This window comes from Myripristis murdjan, chromosome 23 (assembly GCF_902150065.1).
Source record: "Myripristis murdjan chromosome 23, fMyrMur1.1, whole genome shotgun sequence".
NCBI lineage: Eukaryota > Metazoa > Chordata > Actinopteri > Holocentriformes > Holocentridae > Myripristis > Myripristis murdjan.
The window spans coordinates 9,561,318-9,582,839 of record NC_044002.1 but is presented as its reverse complement, the minus strand read 5'-3'; the positions used below and the strand labels follow the sequence as shown (position 1 = coordinate 9,582,839).

The 21,522-nt window shown below is 41.3% G+C and overlaps 2 protein-coding genes across 2 annotated transcripts; both read left to right on the top strand.

Moving 5' to 3' along the window:
- Positions 1–1,861: 1,861 nt before the first annotated feature.
- LOC115355162 (sortilin) lies at positions 1,862–13,709 on the top strand. Its single transcript, XM_030045853.1, has 21 exons — positions 1,862–2,187; positions 2,795–2,857; positions 3,306–3,382; positions 3,573–3,675; positions 4,362–4,529; positions 4,705–4,778; positions 5,126–5,172; positions 5,601–5,737; positions 5,998–6,081; positions 6,691–6,751; positions 8,417–8,569; positions 8,854–8,951; positions 9,076–9,175; positions 9,337–9,511; positions 10,498–10,691; positions 11,072–11,264; positions 11,498–11,614; positions 11,837–11,981; positions 12,098–12,204; positions 13,009–13,126; positions 13,218–13,709. Exons 1-21 carry the CDS (start codon positions 1,921–1,923, stop codon positions 13,230–13,232), a joined length of 2,496 nt encoding a protein of 831 aa, XP_029901713.1. The 5' UTR covers positions 1,862–1,920; the 3' UTR covers positions 13,233–13,709.
- An 880-nt stretch (positions 13,710–14,589) lies between these two features.
- Positions 14,590–21,072, top strand: fam3c (FAM3 metabolism regulating signaling molecule C). Its single transcript, XM_030046221.1, has 10 exons — positions 14,590–14,719; positions 15,203–15,256; positions 15,488–15,592; positions 16,029–16,055; positions 16,465–16,588; positions 16,891–16,949; positions 17,318–17,368; positions 18,333–18,417; positions 18,588–18,714; positions 19,278–21,072. Exons 2-10 carry the CDS (start codon positions 15,241–15,243, stop codon positions 19,365–19,367), a joined length of 684 nt encoding a protein of 227 aa, XP_029902081.1. The 5' UTR covers positions 14,590–14,719; positions 15,203–15,240; the 3' UTR covers positions 19,368–21,072.
- Positions 21,073–21,522: the final 450 nt, after the last annotated feature.

Below are 21,522 nucleotides of genomic sequence, written 5' to 3'. Positions count from 1 at the left end.
CCACATGCCTTTTGTCTTATCTGATGTCGTTTAAGCAGTGCAGCTTCACAGCGGCCTCCACCTATCTGCGCCACAGCAGGAAGTTGGCATATGGACAAAGGGTTGGCCTCTGACTGGATTTCTGACACTGACTCAGTCACAAATGTAAAGATTAAATTTAGAATACACATGAAACGTTGTAAATGACTCATCTACATGATTTGGGGTTGTGTCTTCTAAATACAAAATCTCCCATCATGTCTTAAGCCCATTCCAGGGAATTCATTGATCGAATGTTTTTCGTTTTCACAAGGCATAAAATCCATGACTGGTTGAAGAAAAATGCCTGTCATGTTCCTTATTGACTGTTCATAGAAAGTGTGGGTGTGTGCGGGAGATTTGTTTCGGTGCTGCTCAGCAGTATATCTAATGAATTCCAGGAATCTGAGAGGAAACAAGATACAACATAAAGTCATTTTTTATGCCTGTGAGTCAGAGACAGGAATCAAGCCAGAAACACTTAGTGATCAATTCTCTATTAACGCTTTTCCCAAGGCCTCCATCCAGCAAGTTTTCTTGTCTGGAATGTAAAATGCATACTAAATCTGAATATGTGCGTTGTAATTTACTGTGCTGATTTTTTTTCCAAGACGTCTACGTTATCAGTGAAAGTTGTTTTAAATAGCATAAAAGTGACTAAACACATAATTGTCACAGAGGGGTGTCAGTCACTGATGAGGAGAATTCAGCTAAAAGCCACTATCTCCTTACTGATTCCCCTAAATGAATGTATACCCAACACAAAGGAGGAGATTGAGAAGAAGAAAAGCAGATGAATGAAGGCCAGGATTGAGACTCTTGAGACGTGGTTTGCACAAGAGGGCTGTGATTCATCAGAAATATGTCATTAATGTTTTTTCCCATTTTGTGTAAGGGACATGAGAGGCAATTTGGATTCCCTGAAGCATCACTGATTTTTGCTGAGACATGTCATGAGGGATACAGAAAGTTGCTCTTAATATTTCACTGTCTTTTATAATAAAGGAGGTAGTGTGTGAATGGTAAGTGGTGTAGTCACAATCTCATCAAAGGCATTATCCCTGGGGTTGTAATTTTCATAGTGGGGGCTAAAACATGACCTTGTATATGCTTAGACTTGTATATGAATTCTTCTTGGGCAGGGCTTGAATTGGACTGAAATCGTTATTAGGCTACTAAACTTCACTCCAATATTTTCAAATCAACAATATCATGGCACTTCAGCAAGAAATATGCAAAGGGAGAGATTCCAAATTTCTTGAAAATGAAAATAAAAAATGCCAATAATAGATCTGCCAAGAGTTTGGAGTGTGAAATGTCTTTTAAAAGTTGCCTTCCTAATAGCTTATGCTACTTAAGCCCCTGTTCCGAAACGTCTATGATCACTTTTGAAATTGTCCACTATTTTGTTGGGGCAGCATTTTGACAAATGCCACTGCTGCGTCCATGTTGTATGCTGGTGAATGAGTAAATGGCGACCTCTTCCGTTCAGTCATGTCAACTACAGGGAAAATCCGCTTGAATGAAGCGTATAGGAATAAAACTTTGCTCAAATCACTCTCCCAGCGTGTTACAGAAATGGCCATTTCAGGCATGGGCGGTGCTGACAACAAACACTCGTGAAGTGAACTGCGTTTTCATCAAATAGACTTGAAATGCAAATCTGCTTTCGGCTCAGGTCACCTGGATGCGGGCAGAAACACCTGTTAGCGGGAGACGCACCACTTCACACAGCACTTTTTATGTTAATGACCCGTTCAAGCACGCCCCCATACCCGCTGCCTTTAGAGAGCGGCACTGTGGTGACTCTGAGTCAGGAGCGCTAAGCGACAGGTATCACGGTCACTGGTGCACCGCCACGGGAGCGCACAGTTTTGGTCCCCCACTGTTATCGCACTGGATATGATCTGGAGACTTGTGGTCGTCGGCGGGGTGTGCGTCCTTTTCCTGGGAGCTGGGGGTCAGGGCAGGGATGACAGAAACCTCCGGAGGACGCTGACTTTCCACCGGACTCAGCAGGATGAGAGCCAGCACCAAGTGCGCACACGCCCAAGGAGGGACACCAGCACTGCCAGCACCTCCAAGGCTTCTCACGGCCCCCACTTCACCTCCTGTCGGCTCCCGCTGACCCCAGCTGAGCACAGGGTCCTGGATGTGAGCACACATGAGGTGAGATGGGGACGTTTGTCTGAGCTTTTTGAGCGTTTGGTGCATGTCGATCAAAAGGTTCATGTAGGCTAAACAAGTCACCAATTGTTGAATCTTCCAATTTTGTTTATTTATTTATTTTAAATTTATTTTAGAGTTGTAAAAATGATGGAGGTGGTTGGATGATTTTAGCTGTTTCCCCGACGCTTCTGAACCTTTTTATTTTTAATCATTATTATTCTAATAATTTTATGTGTTCCTTTTTATACTATTGTCGTGAAATGACTTATATTGCATTACACTGCATTCTTACAAGCTTGTTTACAGAAAAAAAATCAGAAAACAAAACTAAACTGTATTGGGAACAGCTGCAAGTATTTCACCAAAAGGAAAAAATTAGATTTCAAATTTGAATACATTTCGGCAGTGTAGCAGACAAATGGTCGCTGTGGTATTCAACTAAAGTGGAGGTTCTTGATCATTTTTACGGGTCAATAAATCCCATTTAGCAATGACATTTAATGATCTTAGGAAAGTTTATTATCCATCATTCCTTTAAATTGAAGAGCTTATATGGTCATATGTGTGAGTGCCTCTCTCTCTCTTTCTCTTTCTCTCTGTTCCCTAGACAGGGTTTAATGGTGATGATGGCTCCAGTTTTACACTGACATGGGTTGGTGATGGCACAGGGGTGAGTGAGCAAGCCCTACAACCGACACCACCACCATCACCATCATCATCAACAACAACATGACATAGTAGCTGGTTTCCTTGGAGACATACTTATGTACTACTTCACAAATATAATTGATTAGACTTTACACCATTGTTGGCCTGTTCAAGACTGTGCAAGTCAGTCACAGTACAACCAGACCAAACATTCACAAAATTAATATCTTTGCCACATCATAATATAACATATCGCTAAAATACATCACCCTGAGAGATGCAGAGAATAGTCCATGATAGAGGACATGTTAGGATATAGTCCAGTGAGAAAAAAGGGGAAGGACTGAACCATATTCTTCTGAAACCTATAACTCCACAGTGGAACTCACACTCCATGCACCATATCTTAATTCAGGCACATTGACATGGTCATGTTAAACTTTTAACCTGCTTCACTGCATCACCTCTAGGTAATCTTGGTGTTGTCAACAATCAGTGCTCCAATTGATTCTTTCCTAGAGGGAGGCTCATCACGACTTTACCGGAGGTGAGTAAAGCATCTGATGTGGAACAGAGAAAAGCAGCTTCAGACAGTAGAGCTTGATTTGACTACATTGCTATGTGAGTTTTTTTTTTTTTTTTTTTTAATCCGTGAGAGAGAGAATATGGGTGATAGGACACGTGTGCTTGTGTCTTTTTGGGCATAAGTAGCTGGACTTTATTTCCTCTCTCATCAGTACGGACTATGGCAAGTCCTTCCATGACATCTCCCACCGCATCAACAACACCTTCATAAGGAAAGAGTATGGAGTCAGCGCTGGACCAGGGAACTCTCTGCATGTAAGTTATCAGTCACTGGGGTCCCCCGGTCTATATGTGACAGTGTGTGCTGCTACAGACTAGGCCCCCTCTCTGAAGGGTGGGTGCGGGGACTTTGCGTTGAGGAACAGTGTGGTGCTGGGGAGGAGTGTGAGATGTTGCCACACAAGCAAGTATGAAGACATCTTGCACATCACCAGGCCGTCCAATCAACATGTGCCAAGTCCTTGCACTCAAACCACTTGTTGTGCTGAGACAGGGCTGTGACTGACATGCTTACAAGTTGTATACCCCAGTCACACATACATGCACGCCTATATTCTCACACGTTACTAACAGCCACTTAGAAGTGTAATCTCATGATATAGAATATTTTCTGTTTTGGAGCATAATTCGAGTCTTCCGGTGTGTGTGACCAGAATGGCAGCATGCATAAATCAATGAATATTGTTATGATATAAGTTATAGGACATACAGGTGTAGCCTTTTCTATATCATTTTGTTATGAAAGTCTATGATGCTAATATTCAGATCCAGAGCACCTTAGTGATAATCCTGCCTCTTGTAAATTAACATTTCCAGCAGTTAGCATAGCAGTTTCAATACTTTCTTGCCATCATTTGTACAGCAACTAGCACCTGTCACCCAGCAACTCCTCACCGACCCCACCCACCCGCCATCTCAATTCTGATAGTTTTATCTGACAGGTGATATTGACAGCAGACACACCGGTGGTGGACAACCCAGGCGGGGTTATCTTCACCTCCACAGACGCCGGTGTGACCTTTAAATCCATCCAGCTGCCCTTCCACCTGGCGCAGCCAATCACATTCCACTTCCACAACCCTGACTACCTTGTTGTCATCAGCATCGATGTGAGTCCTGTCCTTCTCACTTTCTTTACTGTAATTTTAAAGGTTTAAAGATGATCTCCCTCTCCCACTGCAGTGTAGTGTGCTGGCATATGCATGCTAATTCACACACACCCACAGCAAGCACACACCTCAGAGTCAAAAGGTAAACATTCATCTGTTCCTCTGTGACTTGCAGGGCGGTCTATGGCTCTCGTTGGACTTTGGCGCCAAGTGGACAAAAGTTCACGATGGAGCACATTCTTTCATGTGGTGAGAATAAACAGGAAACTGATTCACATGTCCATACACAAAAGAATTGTGTGCCTGAAACACATTTGAGGAACAATTTATGTAATGTAATACAATGGCTGTGCTGTTGAAAAAACTGCAAATTGATCATAACACTCAGCACTTCATTTGGAGATTTTTACTTTCATATATACAATATGATATGATATGGATCAGTACAATCAGCACATGATTCAGTTAACCACAGAAGTCTGGAAGAAACTTGCAAACAAGAAATACCGCTGACAAATGTCAAAGTCACTTGTCAGTTTGGACATGATTGTGGCATGTGTTTGTGAAATGTTTTGTCTCCTTCCTCTTTCCATTAGGGGGGCTGGTATTACTCTGTTCTTCAGCTACAGCCCCATAGGAACAGGTAAGAAGCTGCAAAACATTGACAGCTGCCACTCTGGCCGCATCCTGTGTGGAAATATCCAACATATTCTTAACTTAAGGATATTTGTACACAGGTTTGGACACCCTGAGGACCACTCATGTGATACAAAAAACTTATAATACTTGAAGGAACTCAGACACTGTGTGCCAGCAAACTGATGCCGAAAGAACAAAAAAAATGATTAATTCTACAGGGCTGCTGTGACAACAAGTACAATAAAGTGCAAAAAAACAGAAAACAAAAATAGCCCCCCAAAATAGCTCAAATCCCAGACAAAATCCAATCATTTTATTCATATTATGGTTATTTTTAGTGTCATTTTGGCACATTGTCACTTTGCTGACAGGGGAAATATTGTCCTAGACAAGTATCTTCTTGTTGCAAAGTCTTGTTTCTTGTCCCTGTAGTTGAGGCAGACAGGAGGGGAGAGTTACAGCTGAAGAGGACAGAGGACCTGGGGAAGACCTTCACCACAATCGCTGAAAACATCTTCTCCTTTGGCTACATAGGAGGCTTTCTCTTCACCTCCGTAATGGAAGACTTGGTGAGATGCACGTACACAAATACAGTCTCCCAACATGCACATCACTGTATGGATATACCGTACCTTATCCATTTTACCATTGCACCAGTTCACAAAAATCTCAGTTAAATGCACTGAGAAGACCGTTGCAATGTTGTGTACACATTGCCACAAGCAACTGCCAAATAATAAAAAAAAAATATTTTGAGTATCAACTTGATAATCATCAGTATTCACTCAATGATGTATTTTTTTATTTATTTATTTATTTTTGCCCTCAGAGGTCTCCTCGTGTCATCTATGTGTCATCAGACCAAGGAAACGTCTTCAATCAAGCACAGCTCCCCTCTGCCTCCACTGAACAGGTAATTGTTTAATTTAGCCTATTGCTTTTTTTTTTTTTTGCCTGGTTCTTCTTTGTATTCATTCAGAAGTCACAAGTTTATTTAGATGATAACACTTGCAGGCAAGACATGGGTCCTTTCAATCTGTTAAACCCAAAATTAGAAGGAAACTTTCAGACGTTACTGTAATTAGCTCCATCACCATGTGGCTTTCACGTTTTCAGTCAGCCTTGGGGCATGGTAAGTTTCAAACTTTCCTGCAGAGCAATTCTAGTGGCTGGGATACACACACACACACACACACACACACACACACAGACGTGTACATGCAGCAGAAGACTGTTTGGCAATATTTCCCTTTTCAACACTGACCGAAAAACACATCTGCTCTTGCCAAATGCACACACAAACAGGCACACAGCATCTTGCTGACAGCACAAAAACACACACTCTCTCTCACGACGATTAGACAAGGCTTATGGCAGAGAAGCTGGTTGTCACAAGGTCTTATGCCATAATTCCACATTTTCTCACCCGCATGTCTCTCTCTCTCTCTCTCTCTCTCTCTCTCTCTCTCTCTCTCTCTCTCTCTGCCTGTCTCTCTTCCTCTTTTTGTCTGTGTGTTTGCAGTTCTACTCTGTTCTGGATGGCGATGAGGATATGATCTTCATGCATGTGGACAATCCGGGAGGTAACACTAAGTCTACTGTGCACCACACACAGGCAGGCACACACACACACACACACACACACACACACAGGTACAGTTAATCCCACTCCATATTTTCCATTCAGAACATAAAAACAGCCATGCACACTTAAATTCTCTCTCTCCCTCCCTCCCTCCCTCCCTCCCTCATTTTCTCTCTCTCACACCACCATAAATAAAATGTTATAATGTGTGAGTGTAACCTTTATCTGCTAATTCCTACCATTCTCCCAGCCCCCGTCATTTACGTGTGTATGTGTTCTTTCACATGTCAAAAGCCTTGTTTTAAAAAACATCCTTGACACATATTCACAGATGTCCACATGTTGTGAGCGTAGCTGACACACTTTATAGCTCTCTGAGCCCCTTTGTTGTAATGGAAATGCTCAACCGTAATGGCCAAACTGGTTTCGTGAGTTCTCAGTGTTGCTGACAAATCATTCCATCATACTCGGTTTGTGTTTGGCCTGTGCCTGTTTGTGCATGTTGCTCTCTCTTTGTTCCTCCCTCTCTCTTTATCTACTTTTCCCTCCACCTCTTGTGTTTTTCTTTCATTCATTCCCTCTGTTTTCATGCTTGCATCCATTTCGGATTCCTCTTGTTTTTGTCTTGCACTGCTCCAGCTAGTTTTCCGTGCCTAGGGTGCTGGGACTTTGTCCTGCTGAGATAAACAGGGTAGATATGGGGTAGAGGGGCTTTATCTTTTTGTAGGCTGGAGGGAGGTAGACTTAGGTTACACAGCAAAAGCTGACACACATATCTTGGGATCCGGGTGTAGCACACGCATGCACACAGACACACACAACGTTCACACAACCCTTATATTTGTCACGTCCATCACCTTCCTTAGCTAAGCTCTTCCTCCGTGGCTAAGTTGACACGTGTATGAGCTTCACACAGAGAATATATGATTGATGATGACTCGCCTCTAACATGCTGATGCATAAAGGTTTTGCATCAGTGTGGCACCACCTGTTCCCATGTGTGTAAAAAACATCAATATAATTACTATAAACAAAAAGTCCATATGTGAGAGAACTGGTTACCACTCCCGGGCTCTACAATGCTGGATTACTTCATGGCACTAAACTGAAAAAGGGGGTTTTAGTGCAAGCAGAGTAAAACCTTTCAGAGGATCTTGTAATGGCAGATGGTGAAAGGCTGATGGAAAAAATCAGTTCCATCTTGTTTATCCTCTTCAGTAAAGCTAAACAGAGAGCCAGTGCACACAAGTACCACCAGGGAGGAAGAGAAAGGATGCAGAAGCAGAATTGTCTTCACAACAGGAAGCAACGTTGTTTATGGGATTTTGGTTTTGAGCTGCGCTGGAACTAAACATTACCACTCACCCCCCAAAATGGGTCACTGGCCACATTTAACTTCCTCCATGACTGAAACTCTTCACATGACAAGAGTTATAATGTGTTTCAGTGAGAGACATCTGCAACATCTTTTAAGTTATTGCTTAAAACACATGTCTTTGACTGTAATTTGGGTTTAGAGCTTTCGGTCTGTCATGTCCTAGTCCTTCTTTTTATTCTTTGCTTCATCAGTGTTTTATTTTACATTTAATCCTCTGTCTTATTTTGATTGTAAAGCACTTTGAAAAAGAACTAATTTGGTCTCTCTTGCTATTTTCTTTGGCAGACACCTTCTTTGGGACTATGTACACGTCAGATGACCGTGGTATCCTGTACTCTAAGTCTCTAGAGCGCCATCTCTTTGGTGGGCAGAGGAAGAGCGACTTCACCAACATCACCTCACTGAGAGGAGTTTACCTCACGAATAAACTAGAGGAAGGTAAGGCTCTCCCTGCATGTGTTTCCATGGATCCATCAATGCATTAATCCGTTCATCCACCCACTCATCCACCCATCCATACATGTCGCCATGCATAGGGTATATACATAAAAGCATGCATACAGGCATACATTCATACATGCATACAGTGTGTGCCTAGTTTGTCTAAATATCCATCCCCTCATCCATCTCTTAATCTAGGTTTTGTGTAACTGTCATCCTTACATTTCATTTAATTTGATATCATTTTGCATTATGACTTAATATTCTCTGTTTTATTGCAGATGGCCGTATAAGATCCGTCATTTCCTTTGACAGAGGAGGGCAGTGGAGACTTCTTACCAAGCCTGAGAACGTAGAATGTGGGGAGAATGTCAAAAATGTGTGTGACATATAAAAACACCAACCTCCCCATTCATATAAACACGCTGTATGAGCATCAGTTTTTACTCAGCTCTTATTTGTATGTGTATGTGTGTCTGTTTGTTTCTGTGTGTTTCATTCAGTGCAACCTCCATATCCATGGAGAACACAGCCGCTACAACCGCATCACTCCCATGTTGCCTCTGTCAGAGCCCACTGCTATCGGCCTGGTCATTGCCCATGGTAACTAACATGTGATGTACAAATATGTAAATCCATGTGGTTTTAAGTGAGATTTTAAAAAATATCTTTATATTTAAAAAATAAAATAAGGAAGTGGAATTGTGATTATAATATTGACAGGGATGATAATATATATTACAATAACCTCTCCTCTCCTCTAGGTGGCGTGGGTGACTCTCTGTCGTCGTCTCAGCACCCAGATGTGTTTGTTTCATCAGATGGGGGTTACAACTGGAGGGGGACACTGCGGGGGCCTCACCACTACAGCATATTGGACTCTGGCGGTCTCATTGTAGCTGTGGAGGCCCAGCATGAGGGACAAGTCAAGACTATCAAGTACTGAGCAGATTTGTTTACTTTAAGCACATACATCTGAGGAGCTGAAGTTTTAGTAGGGAATGGGAGGCAAAATCTGCTTTGTCATTTGTTAGATGCTTGTAAATGTGTTGTTTTGAATGAATACTCTTTCCAATACTACTGCTGCTGCTACTATTACTACAACTACTGCTACAAATAATAATTATAATAATAATAATAACTTTGATTTATATAGCGCCTTTCAAAACACCCAAGGACACTTTACAAAACACAAGCAATCAAATACTGCAAATATACTGCTATTAGTATTATGACTACTACTATTATGACTACCAATACTACTACCACTACTAATGGTGCTACTGCTACTACTCTCACATTTACTACTACTACTTTTACTACCACTGCTACTACTTCTGATACTTCTACTACTGCAATTACTGATATTACTACAACTATTTTGCTCACTACTGTTGCTACTACTAACCCTGTCACTGCTGCCATGAATACTACTAATAATACTATTTCTAATATGGCTACTTATACCACTACCACTACCACTACCACTATTCCTATTACTACTAGTTCTACTGCTGCTGCTACCACAATTAAGCAGTATTATTGCTACTAATACGCAAACTGCTGCTGCTCCTGATACTACAGTTGCTAATACACTAATACTACAACAATTACTGTTACTACCACTACCACTATTATTATTACTACTGTTACTAATACAACAAAAACTACTACTTTCACTAACACAGCTAGCTCCCCTACTACAACTGTCATTACTAGCAGTGCTGCTTCTATTGATATTACTACTACCTGTGCCACTATTACTAAAAGTGCTGCTGTTATTACCAATATAATAATATGTATCATTGCACTTTTTGTAACAGACTTACAAATTACTGTAGGAAATGTTGCATGTGCATGCATGCATGCTGTATCTGACCTCCACAGGTATTACAGATACTTAATTTAATATTCCTCATCCCCAGATTCTCCACAGACGAGGGCCAGTGCTGGAAGGCATATAACTTCACTGAGCAGCCCTTCTTCTTTGCTGGCCTGGCATCCGAGCCGGGCACAAAGGCCATGAACATCAGTGTGTGGGGCTACCGGCCCGAAGACGACGGGCAGCCCATGTGGGTGGCAGTCACTATCGACTTTCAGAGCCTCCTCACCAGAGAGTGTGAGTCAGGATGGTTTACGGCTACTTCACACTGCAGCATGTGGTGTTTCTCTGAGGATAACAGTGAGCCCGTCAGCAGACATCAACTACCACGTTAAAAGTGCATGTTACCAGAGTTTGCAGTTCTCACACTACGATGTCATCCGAAGCACTATATAGATTGAAACACGGCAATAAACGTTTTTAAGTAGGTTTTGAAGCCTCTGTTTATGATAAGATGCACCAGGTGTGCACGCCCTTATTTAATAACCTCCTACACATTTCTCATTCAATTTCCTTTCCCATATATCCTGCTCAGAAACCAGCTTCTTTAAAAACAAAAAAAGTTTCATAATGGACATATTGAACATCTGATAAACTGGTTGACGTTGATTTACCAGGTAAGGACCAAGACTATGAGGAGTGGTTGGCTCATTCAACTGGGCAGGGGGACCCAAAGACAGATGGTTGTGTCCTGGGTTACAAGGAGACTTTCAGGAGGCTGAAGAAGCTGTCCGTCTGCCGGAATGGGCGGGACTATGTGGTGAGCAGGAAGCAAAGTCCCTGCCGCTGCACCAGAGAAGACTACTTATGGTAAGGTAGTTTGTTTACCATGACATGTTATGGGATACATGTTAAAATGATAAAAGTGGTTCCTCAAATTGTCTAATTAGATGTAAAGCTTTTCCCTGAGGACCAAATTTGTGAAACATGGTCTGAAAACCAGTTTCAACAGACCATCTAAGTTTGCGAGTGAAGCCATAATGGTCTAATCAACATAATGGAGACCGGTCCCTAGCAACGATCCATACTTTCCTTGTCAACAGTGACTATGGTTATTATCGTCATGGGAACAGCTCGGAGTGTGTGAGACAACCCAACACTGCAGATCAAACCCTAGAGGTCTGTCTAAATGGAGAGGAAGAGGAGCTTCTGACATCAGGGTAATGGTCACACACACACACACACACACATACACACACACAGCCATTAACTTTATCACATTCCTAAGGAATACCAGAACTGGCATTATTAGTTTTGCCAACATGATGTACACATGACTTTCACGCTAGAGACCAGATTTTCACACACACACACACACACACACACACACACACACACACAGAGCTGACTCCGTACTTGTGTGTGTGTGTGTGTGTGTGCAGGTACCGTAAGGTCCCTAGTGACAGGTGTGAGGGAGGATTCACTCCTCAGCCCAGAGCAGAGACAATCGTCAGACCCTGTGGTGAGAAACCAAGCCAGAGTCCACCTGCCAGCCACTCGTCTTCAAACACACACTTCGACACACCGGTCAGTGAGACCGTCTAATCTATGTGTGTGCGTGAGTGCGTGTGTGTATACCTTCCATATGTTCATAGCGATTAAGCTCACAGGTGCACATAACAGCTGTTGAATGTGTTTTCCAGCGAGAGAAGATGGTGTTGATACTGGTGTGTGCCGGAGCTGGAATTATTGTCCTGGTGGCTGTCATCTCCGCTGTGCTTACTGTCAGGAGAGTGGTTTATAGGAACAAGTAAGACACACACACACACACACACACACACACACACTGGCATTACAGGCTGCCACCTTAGATGAAGAAATATCCCTCTCCTAGAGTGAGCAAATGTGAACTTTGGCTGAGTGTTAGGGTGTGATGTACTTCAGGTCCTCATGGTTTTCATCTGTTGCTCTTTGCTCCCTTGGCCAGCTAATCCAGAACTCTGTATTTGTGTCTCCAAATTCACTTCCATAGCACGGCAAAACACGTCCATCTTATAATATTTTTAGCTCATAAATGAATGCCACCAAAGCTGATTATGCCAGTATTAAAATTGTCCCGGTAGCCATTTTTGAGGATATTAAACATCTCTGTTCTTGTTATTTTCCAATTTAAACTGTAAAGTAGATCTGGCAGGCAGGAAGAAACAATCTGATAGTGGCCTACTTGCACAAATAATTGTATTTACACAGGGAAATGGGGACTTATTGGGACTTTTTTGTTGTGCTAACAAAGTGAATGGAGAGATAGAAATATGGCTATCTGGATTACCAGCCCAGGGGAGCACAGAATGGGATTAAGATTAGCGACCACTTTCTGGAATCTTGAGAAAAAAGAATAAAGAACAAAGAGCAACTAATGAAGATATTTCACCACCATGTGGACTCACATCAGGTCCAGGTAAATATAAAACAGCACCTTACCAAAGCTCACTTTTTCTTTAACTGATTTAACACCATCACCACTGTTACACACACTCACCCACTCACACACACACACACACAGCTGTGCCCTAGTTACGCACTGACCATTGTTGCTGTGCTTTGCCCCCTGCAGCACGACTGTGTATCGCTTCTCCAACCTCCAGATTCAGGATGACGACAACTGCATCACGGCCGATCTTGAGAGCGGCACCAGCAGCAACGGCACGGCCTTCCAACAGGATTCAGACGATGTAAGAGTCAGTAGCAGTGGAATAAGTCACATCTCATTCATCACTGTGATGTGGTTTACATATATGTTTTGTCTTTCTTTTTTTTTTACAGGATCTCATTGAATGAAACAAACACACACATTGGCGGGTATGAAAAATATTCCACATTGAGACCAATTCTGATGCTGTACTGAAAAAAGACTGTCAATTGCATTTCATTGGACTTTTCATTTCCTTTTTTTTTTTTTTTTTTTTTTTTTTTTTAATGAAATGCATGAAAATGTTAAATTTCTCTATTTATTGAACATCATGTACTTGGCATCCTCCACATTCCACTGTTTTATTTTTGATGTGTACAGTATTTTTTATTTGAGTTGTGTGATACAGTGAACACAGTGTCTTGATTTTGCTCCTTTTTGCACTGCCTTTTTACCCCTGTTCACTGTGAAAAAAACAAACAAACAAAAAAAAACATGTAAATCCTGGGATTGTGCATTCATAATGAATACACTGCATATTATTAAGTGTTAAATCTGCGCAGTACCTTACTTCACACAGTATGCATGGTCAGTTTAAATGCACAATAAACTTTGGACAATAAACTGCTGACTGGTGGTTCGGTTTCTGTAACGCAGGGGGCGCCATAACCTCTTCCGTGTCTTTCCATTTCGCGGAGAACAAGAGAAAGAACGATGTGGGTGTGACTTGAAACAAAGATCTTATATTTGACAGACAACTCACTGACAATAAGGGCCCTATTTTTCTGTCGGGTGAACTTGCAATCTGGCTTTACCTGAAACTCAACGCAGAGGTACTACGTTACCCACAATTCTTTAATCCTGCCAGTCAGACAGTGGTTACCATGGTGATAGGTATGCTGTTGCATGTGTCTGAAGAAGTTCTTTCTCCAGTCTTTGCATTATTTCGAGTCAGATATTATGTGTTTTTACTATTAGGAGAATAGTGTCAGCAGGGGTGAGGGTGAGGAATTTTCCCCCCTCTTTTTTTCATGATATGTACCTCGGCGTATTTTTATATATATTTGTACAAATAATGTGATCCATCTCTGCAAGCCCTAACATTTTTTGTTTTAGTTTGAGATTCTTTTTTTCCTTCTCCTTTATTTAATTAAGTTCATGTCAGGTACATGACGCATGCATATTACATACAATTTTCATTAGAAAAGATTCTGTAAATATACTTTTTTTTTTTTTTTTTTAAACTATATGTGAGAAATGAATGGGAAATTCACTTCCGGAACCTGCCCACTGAAAGAATGGGCGTTAACGTTCAGCACTATTACTGCGCTGAAACAAAGTTGATTTTCTTAAAAATATACCAAAATAAACAAAAACAAACAAACAAAAAAAAACGTACATTTCAGTACTGGATGTCAGCAATACCTCTGGTGCAACCAACGCGTCTGAGGAAAACAGTGGACACAACAGCAGCTGCGGCGGCGTTTGTGGTACCCGGAAATAGAGGCAGAGTGAGACATCTTCCCTTGCTCCCCCTCTTGCTCCTGGCTCCCTCGCTAGCTGTCGTCACATAAACCGTCCAGGGGTTCAACGTTATCATCAGGAAGAGTCGCTCTTGTGGGAGCTTAATTGACAGGTAAGAAATATGTCGCGGTTTACTGAAGACACGACATTTACAGCCCTGTTCTCCCTCTTTGTCTGCTTTGCATTCTTTGATTTAAATGCAATTTAAAACCATTAGCCAGCAGACTGTGTACTGCTATCAGATGTTGATGTCAAAGATGTACAGTCAGCTAATGCTAGCTGTTAAAGTCAGCCTGTAAGCTAAGCCATCGTCTCAAATGACCAGCCGACACTAAATGCACTGTACCAGCCTTCTTAACGCCAAAAATAGGGAGTAAAATTTAATTTACTGTACATTTAATGTAAAGGCCACATTACCAGACAGACTGTGTAGGAGCTAGCTGTGACTTGTTTAGTTCAACTGTGTAACGAGTACCACTTTACTAAGAGTTTGCCTTCTTTTAATTAACTTGTCATAGTTACAGCAACTAATTTATAACTGTAATAAAGTAATGTGGTAATGTATAAACAAGCAGATTTTCCTGTATCACTGCAGGTTGTGAGTTGTGGAAAACTGGCTGGAGGCTTCCTAAGATGGTCAGGGCTGGAGGTAAGAGTTAAATGTTTTCCTCTTTTTGCTGACAGTCATATTATGTGTGATACACCGCAGTTTAAAGGATAAATGCCTTGAATGACATGCTCTTGATAGTGCTGGTTAACAAACAGGCTGGTAGGTGCTGTGATTGGTAACCATCAGTGTCATCTATCTTTTTATCTGTCTGTCTATCTATTTATCTATCTGTCTATCTGTTGGTCTGTCTTCTTGCTCTCTCTTTTTCAGGTCTTGTGAAGTTGGCAGTGCTGATCTCTGTCTTTCTCATAGCTGTCTTTCTGGCTTTTGAATTGCTGGAGATTAACATGGATTTTAATCTGGGGAGCATATTTGGTGAGTAGCTGTTGTCTTAATGCCTTTTCAGAGCCATAATCCACAACTTAAACCCTAGCTGGTACCCGCAGTCAACTTTCAGAGGTGGGAAGGTATCATTTTTGATTGAAACTGGACACTCAGTATCAGCAGCATTATGGACCTTGGTATATGATCACATTATAGAGCACATTTGAAACCAAATGCTCTATTCTGCACACCCTGCAGCAACACTCATTTTGTCACACTGACTGAACTATATTGTAGTCTTCCTTTAGGAATGATAGGTTACTTGATATGCTCCTTACAGGCCTTGTTTACATTCTCATTCAGGAGGAGGAATCCTTGAGTTGCCTTTTAGTATTTTTCAATGTGATTATATTACATTTTGAAATAGTATTCCTGAAAAAGATAATCTGATAATCTCCAACATAATTTTGTCTCTTTTGATTTTCAGCGAGACCTGTGCAGGTGGATGAAGGCCGTAAGTATCAAGTTATTATTTAAGCCGCTTTCTGTATTTTATGCTTCTCTGGGAATTGCCATTTCAGATTTGCATTGTTCTTTTGTTGTCTTTCTGTCCATGTCACAGCACACGCATGGTACAGTTGCTAGAGATCTTGTGTCACACGCCATAGTGGTCCTAGCTAATGCCTGAATTAGGAGCTAGATCCTAGAAAGGCACTGTGCGGCTTATGGTGTGTGTTTAGCTAAGTGCTTTGCAATCAGAAATGTGATTGGAGCCTTGTTGGTAGATTGAAAGGCTAAAGTTGAGTCATTCACTCATTCATTATACACACTTGTGTGGATAGTCTGCCAGGATAGTGCAGCTAGGTGAAGTGGTTAAAAGTGTTATGATGATAATACCGTGACTTTTGTAATTTTATTCACAGCAACCAAGCCAGTCAAGTACAAGTGTGGGCTGTCCAAGGCATGTCCAGCCGGCCATTTTTCCTTCAAGATGGCCAGTGGAGCAGCCAGCGTGGTGGGGCCCAAAGTCTGCCTGGAAGACAACATGTAAGAAAAGAGACATCTCGATTTACTCAGCATGTGTGAAATGTACCAGCATGTCTGCTTTGTGTGGTAATGTTACTGAAAAATATCTGATAATGGGGGTGTCATGTTCTGTTTGGGAAAGGTGGATAAATGATCTAGAATTATTGCACCAGCTCTGGGATATGCTGTCATATGACAAACATTACAAACTGTTACTGTGTGTAACAGGGCGTGTCATTCCCTACAATGTGGGGAAAGTCCTGGATATGCTGAAAGTTCGGTGTGGATTCTACTCTCACTGTGCTCATTTTTTTTTCTTTCAGACTAATGAGTGGTGTGAAGAACAATGTTGGGAGAGGAATCAACATTGCCCTGGTTAATGGTAACATCATTTGCAATACAATTCTACTCCTTACATTTACATTCAGTATCTTTGCAGATAAGCTGCACCATATGAGGTCTGAAAGTGAATGCAAAACATATGTAAATATCAGTGAAACATTTTCTCTTTTCTGAATGTCAGCTCTTGTCAGAAAATAACCTCAACTACCCAGCCTGGCCCAGTTTATTACCAGTGACAATAAATATTTCCGGGTGGTTAAACCTGCTTTGCAATGAGCCACTGCCCAGATTATATTCTCTATGTAATATGACTTACGTATGCTTCTTGTAATTCATACAAAATACTTTGTGTACATAGTGAAGATTAGGTTGAAGTTGGTCTAACATGGGATCTTACTGACCCAACAGGGAGAACAGGGGAGCTGATTAAGACTGAATTCTTTGATATGTGGGCGGGAGGTGAGTTTATTTCCATGCTTTTTTAAATTTTAGACATGATTTAGTGTGTTGTGTGTTGAACCATGTGCAATCCTGTGGCATGTAGGGTTGGGAACCGGAACCGGTTCCAAAATTGAAGAAATGGAGCCGGATCTATCATTTTCACAAAACCGGTTCCCATAACGATTCCTGGAATTTCTCATCTGCATTCATTTTCATTTTGTTGTGTGCACTGAAGCGACTGTGGTAATGTCACGTCACCTACAAGACTGAGCGGGCCCGGGGTGGATACGCCACCACTGCACTGCTATGAAGAATGACGGAGTGTCATTATCAAGCGAGACAGGAGAAGGAGTGCAGCCCCGCGGCGTAACCAAACAATGTCGAAGCCAGAAAAACGCAACTTAACTTAACTAGGGCCCTATAATTTCCGCGAACACGGAATTGCGGAATTAGAAAAACAATTGTACCGGCACCGCACGAGTCCAAAAGGCAAAGAAACTTTTTAGGCTAACAGCAGCACACTGGCTTAACTTGTCTATTCAGAGAAGAGGTATCACTTCGGCTTATTTTTCATATTCAATCTATGTTATCACAGGCATACTCCTGCTCATTCATTGGTAGTTGAATTGTTAGGTCTGTTTGATAAGTAATTTTCATTTTTAAAACAAACAATAATTTAACGTATTGTTAAATTATTGGACTCAAGCTTACTGGTAAACATCTACTCCTTCAAGATAATTTATTATGTTCTACAACTCATAAACATACACTAACAACATTACTAACACTACTTATTACTTGTTTATTTTAAGTATAATGGTGTCATAAAAAAAAAAAAAAAAATGTATATATTTGGAGCCGTTATCGGAACCGGTAGGAACCGGAATTGTTAAGAGGGAATCGTTTAGGAATCGGAATCGTTAAAATCCAAACGGGTCCCAACCCTAGTGGCATGTGCAATAACATTTGTGCTCCCTGGCAGATGTGGCTCCCTTAATTAAGTATCTTAAGGACATTGAAGAAGGGACAGTTGTGATGATGGCCACCTTTGATGATCCCGCAACAAAGTAAGGACTTTCTCCCCAAAAATCCAACAGAAAATCTTTCACTTCCTGATTCTTTTTAGCTATGTAACTTTTGTTAAAGCTGTGACTTAAAATGCAGTAGCTGCCTCTAATATGAGTTAGTCTGAAACCACATTTCAGAGTATTCTAATTCTTGCGTCTTTGTTCTGTAGACTCAACGATGAAGCCAGGAAGCTGATAGCTGAATTGGGCAGCTCAAACATTAACAACCTGGGCTTCCGAGATAACTGGATCTTTGTGGGAGGCAAAGGCATCAAGACTAAGAGTCCCTTTGAGCAGGTAACAAGACCCCCAAAAGCTCCTACTTAGATCTACTCGCAAAAATGAACTCTTTTACTGTCTTCACTGCATGATTAAAGCAGCGTTATCTGAACAGAAAACATTCCTGCACTGTCAGGTATCTCAAAATAGTTTGATCCTGAAGGAACAGTTTGAAAATTCCGGTGTGGATGTCAGTTGAAACTCATGTGAAGTCTGTACAACGGCCAAACATTTGGTGGTTGCATCATATCTGTTTACTGCAGATCTGTTCTATTGTTCAGATCATTTCATTCACGTGTTCGCAAGGAGTGTACTGTCAGTGAGGCAAACAGGAGGTAATGTGGTAAATACTGGCAGATTATACCTACAGTGTAATTGTTTAATAATTTGTTTCATCAGCTCATTACACCCAGTATCTCACAGCACTTTCTTCAGCCACATTTCTGTTTGCATAGTTAACTTCCTCGTGTATCAGGGTTTCATTCTTGAGGCTGTGGCTGTATGCACAGGCTTACCAGGTCAATAAAGGCCTGCTGTTTGGTCTCATAACAAACATATCATCTTTGTGTTGACCTCTCCAGCACATAAAGAACAGCGCAGACACCAACAAGTACGAGGGCTGGCCCGAGGTCCTGGAAATGGAGGGCTGCATACCTCAGAGGCAGGGTTGACATTTGACTTCCCGCTCCTCTTTCCACTCTCTCCTCTTGTCCTTGGGAGACTGTTTCCTGGTTACACCTCTGTGGGCTGACGAAGTTCTTAACCCTCAAGCCTTTGATTCCTCATTGCCTAACAGGAACTACTTGCAGAACAACATCTTTTCAGAAGGGATTATAAAGGACTGACGAAACTCATGCTTCAGTAGACTGTTATCTTGAAGGTGAAGCTCAGCGTTGCCTGCACTTTTCCATTTCTTTTGGCTAGTAGTACATAGATGGGGATAGTGCTAATCAGGGCTGGTTTGAAGGATATTATCAATGTATATTGGTATACTATCACACATACACCACTAGTAAGGCTGCCTGAGTCAACTGAGGGTGTTGCACTATTGATGATGGAAATTATATTTAAAGCCCAATTTTATTTGGGATTTTTACTGTCCTAAAGCTCAATTGCCCAAATCTAGCCTTAATCTCTTTGTCCAGCTCTCTCTTTTTTAATGTTCTGTATTTTTTCCATACCAAAATGAGACTCAGTGGTTTTTGAATCCAGCTCAGTGTGTCTAGCATGAGATGAATCCATGCTGAATGTTCAGTTTGCTGTTGAGAAAATTGTTATTTATAGGGTTTCAACACACTTGTTTTGGTTGAATACAACCAAATGTACCAAATTCACTGTGAAATTGTAAATATTTGTTTAGAGAAGGATCCAAATTTCAAAGATCCCATTTTGATGAAAATTATATTAATATAATTTCTTAAGTAATATTGTTAGTAATGTCTTTGTGAATTAAAAGTGTGTACTATTGGTATTTGTAATTGGCTTCTTTTGTTATGCTTGTAAAGTAGCTTTTATACCAGTGTGAAGTTTTTGTTTGCATAAAGACTTGATACTCAGAACCATTAAGGGCTGTGGATGGGCTGCAGCACAATCAATACAGTCTAATTGCTGATGATTTTCAAGTAAGTCTTCTGGTATGTTGCAAACACATTCGAAGGATTTACAAGCTTTTCTGTGTAATTGAATTGTGGGTCTTGATCTTCAGTTGTAATGTGTTTCAGTCAGACCTCTGAGAGTGTTGATGTTTGGCTGACTGAACTATTAACATACATGCATAACTCTGTATCTTTTTACCCATTCATCATGTTTGCAAGCATGTGGTCATCGCCTCTGACTTCCCTATTGTCTTATTATGGATTTTCACTATCTATTGGAATCTTTGGAACACATCAGTCACATTGTTTTGAGACACAACAAAGAACAGTTGATCCCCAACAATCCATTGTGACATCAAGATGGGATGGTCGCAGTTGTTTGACTTGTTTTATCATATTTGTGTGGGTGTGGACGTGTCTGAGACAGTAGGTTAACATAAGAGTCTCTGCAGTACGCTCACACAAACTGGTAAAACCTCAATGTAAAAACAGCACAAATCATATTTTCAAGCGTTAGTCTGTCGTTTCCTTTCCCATCCTAAACTGGTTAAAAGCACAGTGTACAAATCACTCCCCTGATAAGACATCAGGTTACAAATTGAGCTCAGAAATTTGTGAACTTGGGCAAAGTTGTGTATTTTCAGTGTGAAACCATTTACTAGTACTAGTAAAAGTCTCACTTTTCTCAAGTTCTTCAAGCAGAGGACCCACTACTGTACGCTGGAAATTGTGACTGTTTACACACTCCGCTTTCTTTTGGAGCAAGACAGGATGCCATTCTGCAAACATACCCCCTGCTTTTCTCTCTTCATGCCCCCCACTCATGGAGTTGAGATGGCGTTGTGGTGCATGAACTGCAATTCACAGATGTACTGAACTGGGTGCATCACTGAGCAAGCTAAGTTTCTGTTCAGCTGTAGGTGTGGTGTCGAGGAGAGACTTAAAGGAGCCCATATTCCTGTTGAGATACATTCCACTGTTGTGCCTTAACTAAATTTATCAGAAGTTGGGTCTGGTCCTCTGCCCCGCTCACTCCCACCTTCCCCAACAAGCCTGCAACTGCAAAACACTTTGGCTCAGTCAGTCCTATGATTGTCAAAATGTTGTATACTAATATTTGTCTGTCATAGAATATAGCTAAATGTGAAAAGCAATGGTTCAGCTTTTGAATAAAGGAAATACTGAGTAAAAGAATTACTGCACTTTCATTTTCTGCAACCTCCAGTTGTGA

What these genes read in the sequence shown, in the direction of transcription:
- fam3c (XM_030046221.1), top strand. An exon ending in TGTGCAGGTGGATGAAGGCC is followed by an intron (nt 16,056 to 16,464) that starts GTAAGTATCAAG and finishes TTTTATTCACAG; the next exon opens with CAACCAAGCCAGTCAAGTAC. An exon ending in CTAAGAGTCCCTTTGAGCAG is followed by an intron (nt 18,715 to 19,277) that starts GTAACAAGACCC and finishes TGACCTCTCCAG; the next exon opens with CACATAAAGAACAGCGCAGA.
- LOC115355162 (XM_030045853.1), top strand. Translation starts at nt 1,921, where the DNA reads ATGATCTGGAGACTTGTGGTCGTCGGCGGGGTGTGCGTCCTTTTCCTG. An exon ending in TGGATGTGAGCACACATGAG is followed by an intron (nt 2,188 to 2,794) that starts GTGAGATGGGGA and finishes TCTGTTCCCTAG; the next exon opens with ACAGGGTTTAATGGTGATGA. An exon ending in TCATCACGACTTTACCGGAG is followed by an intron (nt 3,383 to 3,572) that starts GTGAGTAAAGCA and finishes CTCTCTCATCAG; the next exon opens with TACGGACTATGGCAAGTCCT.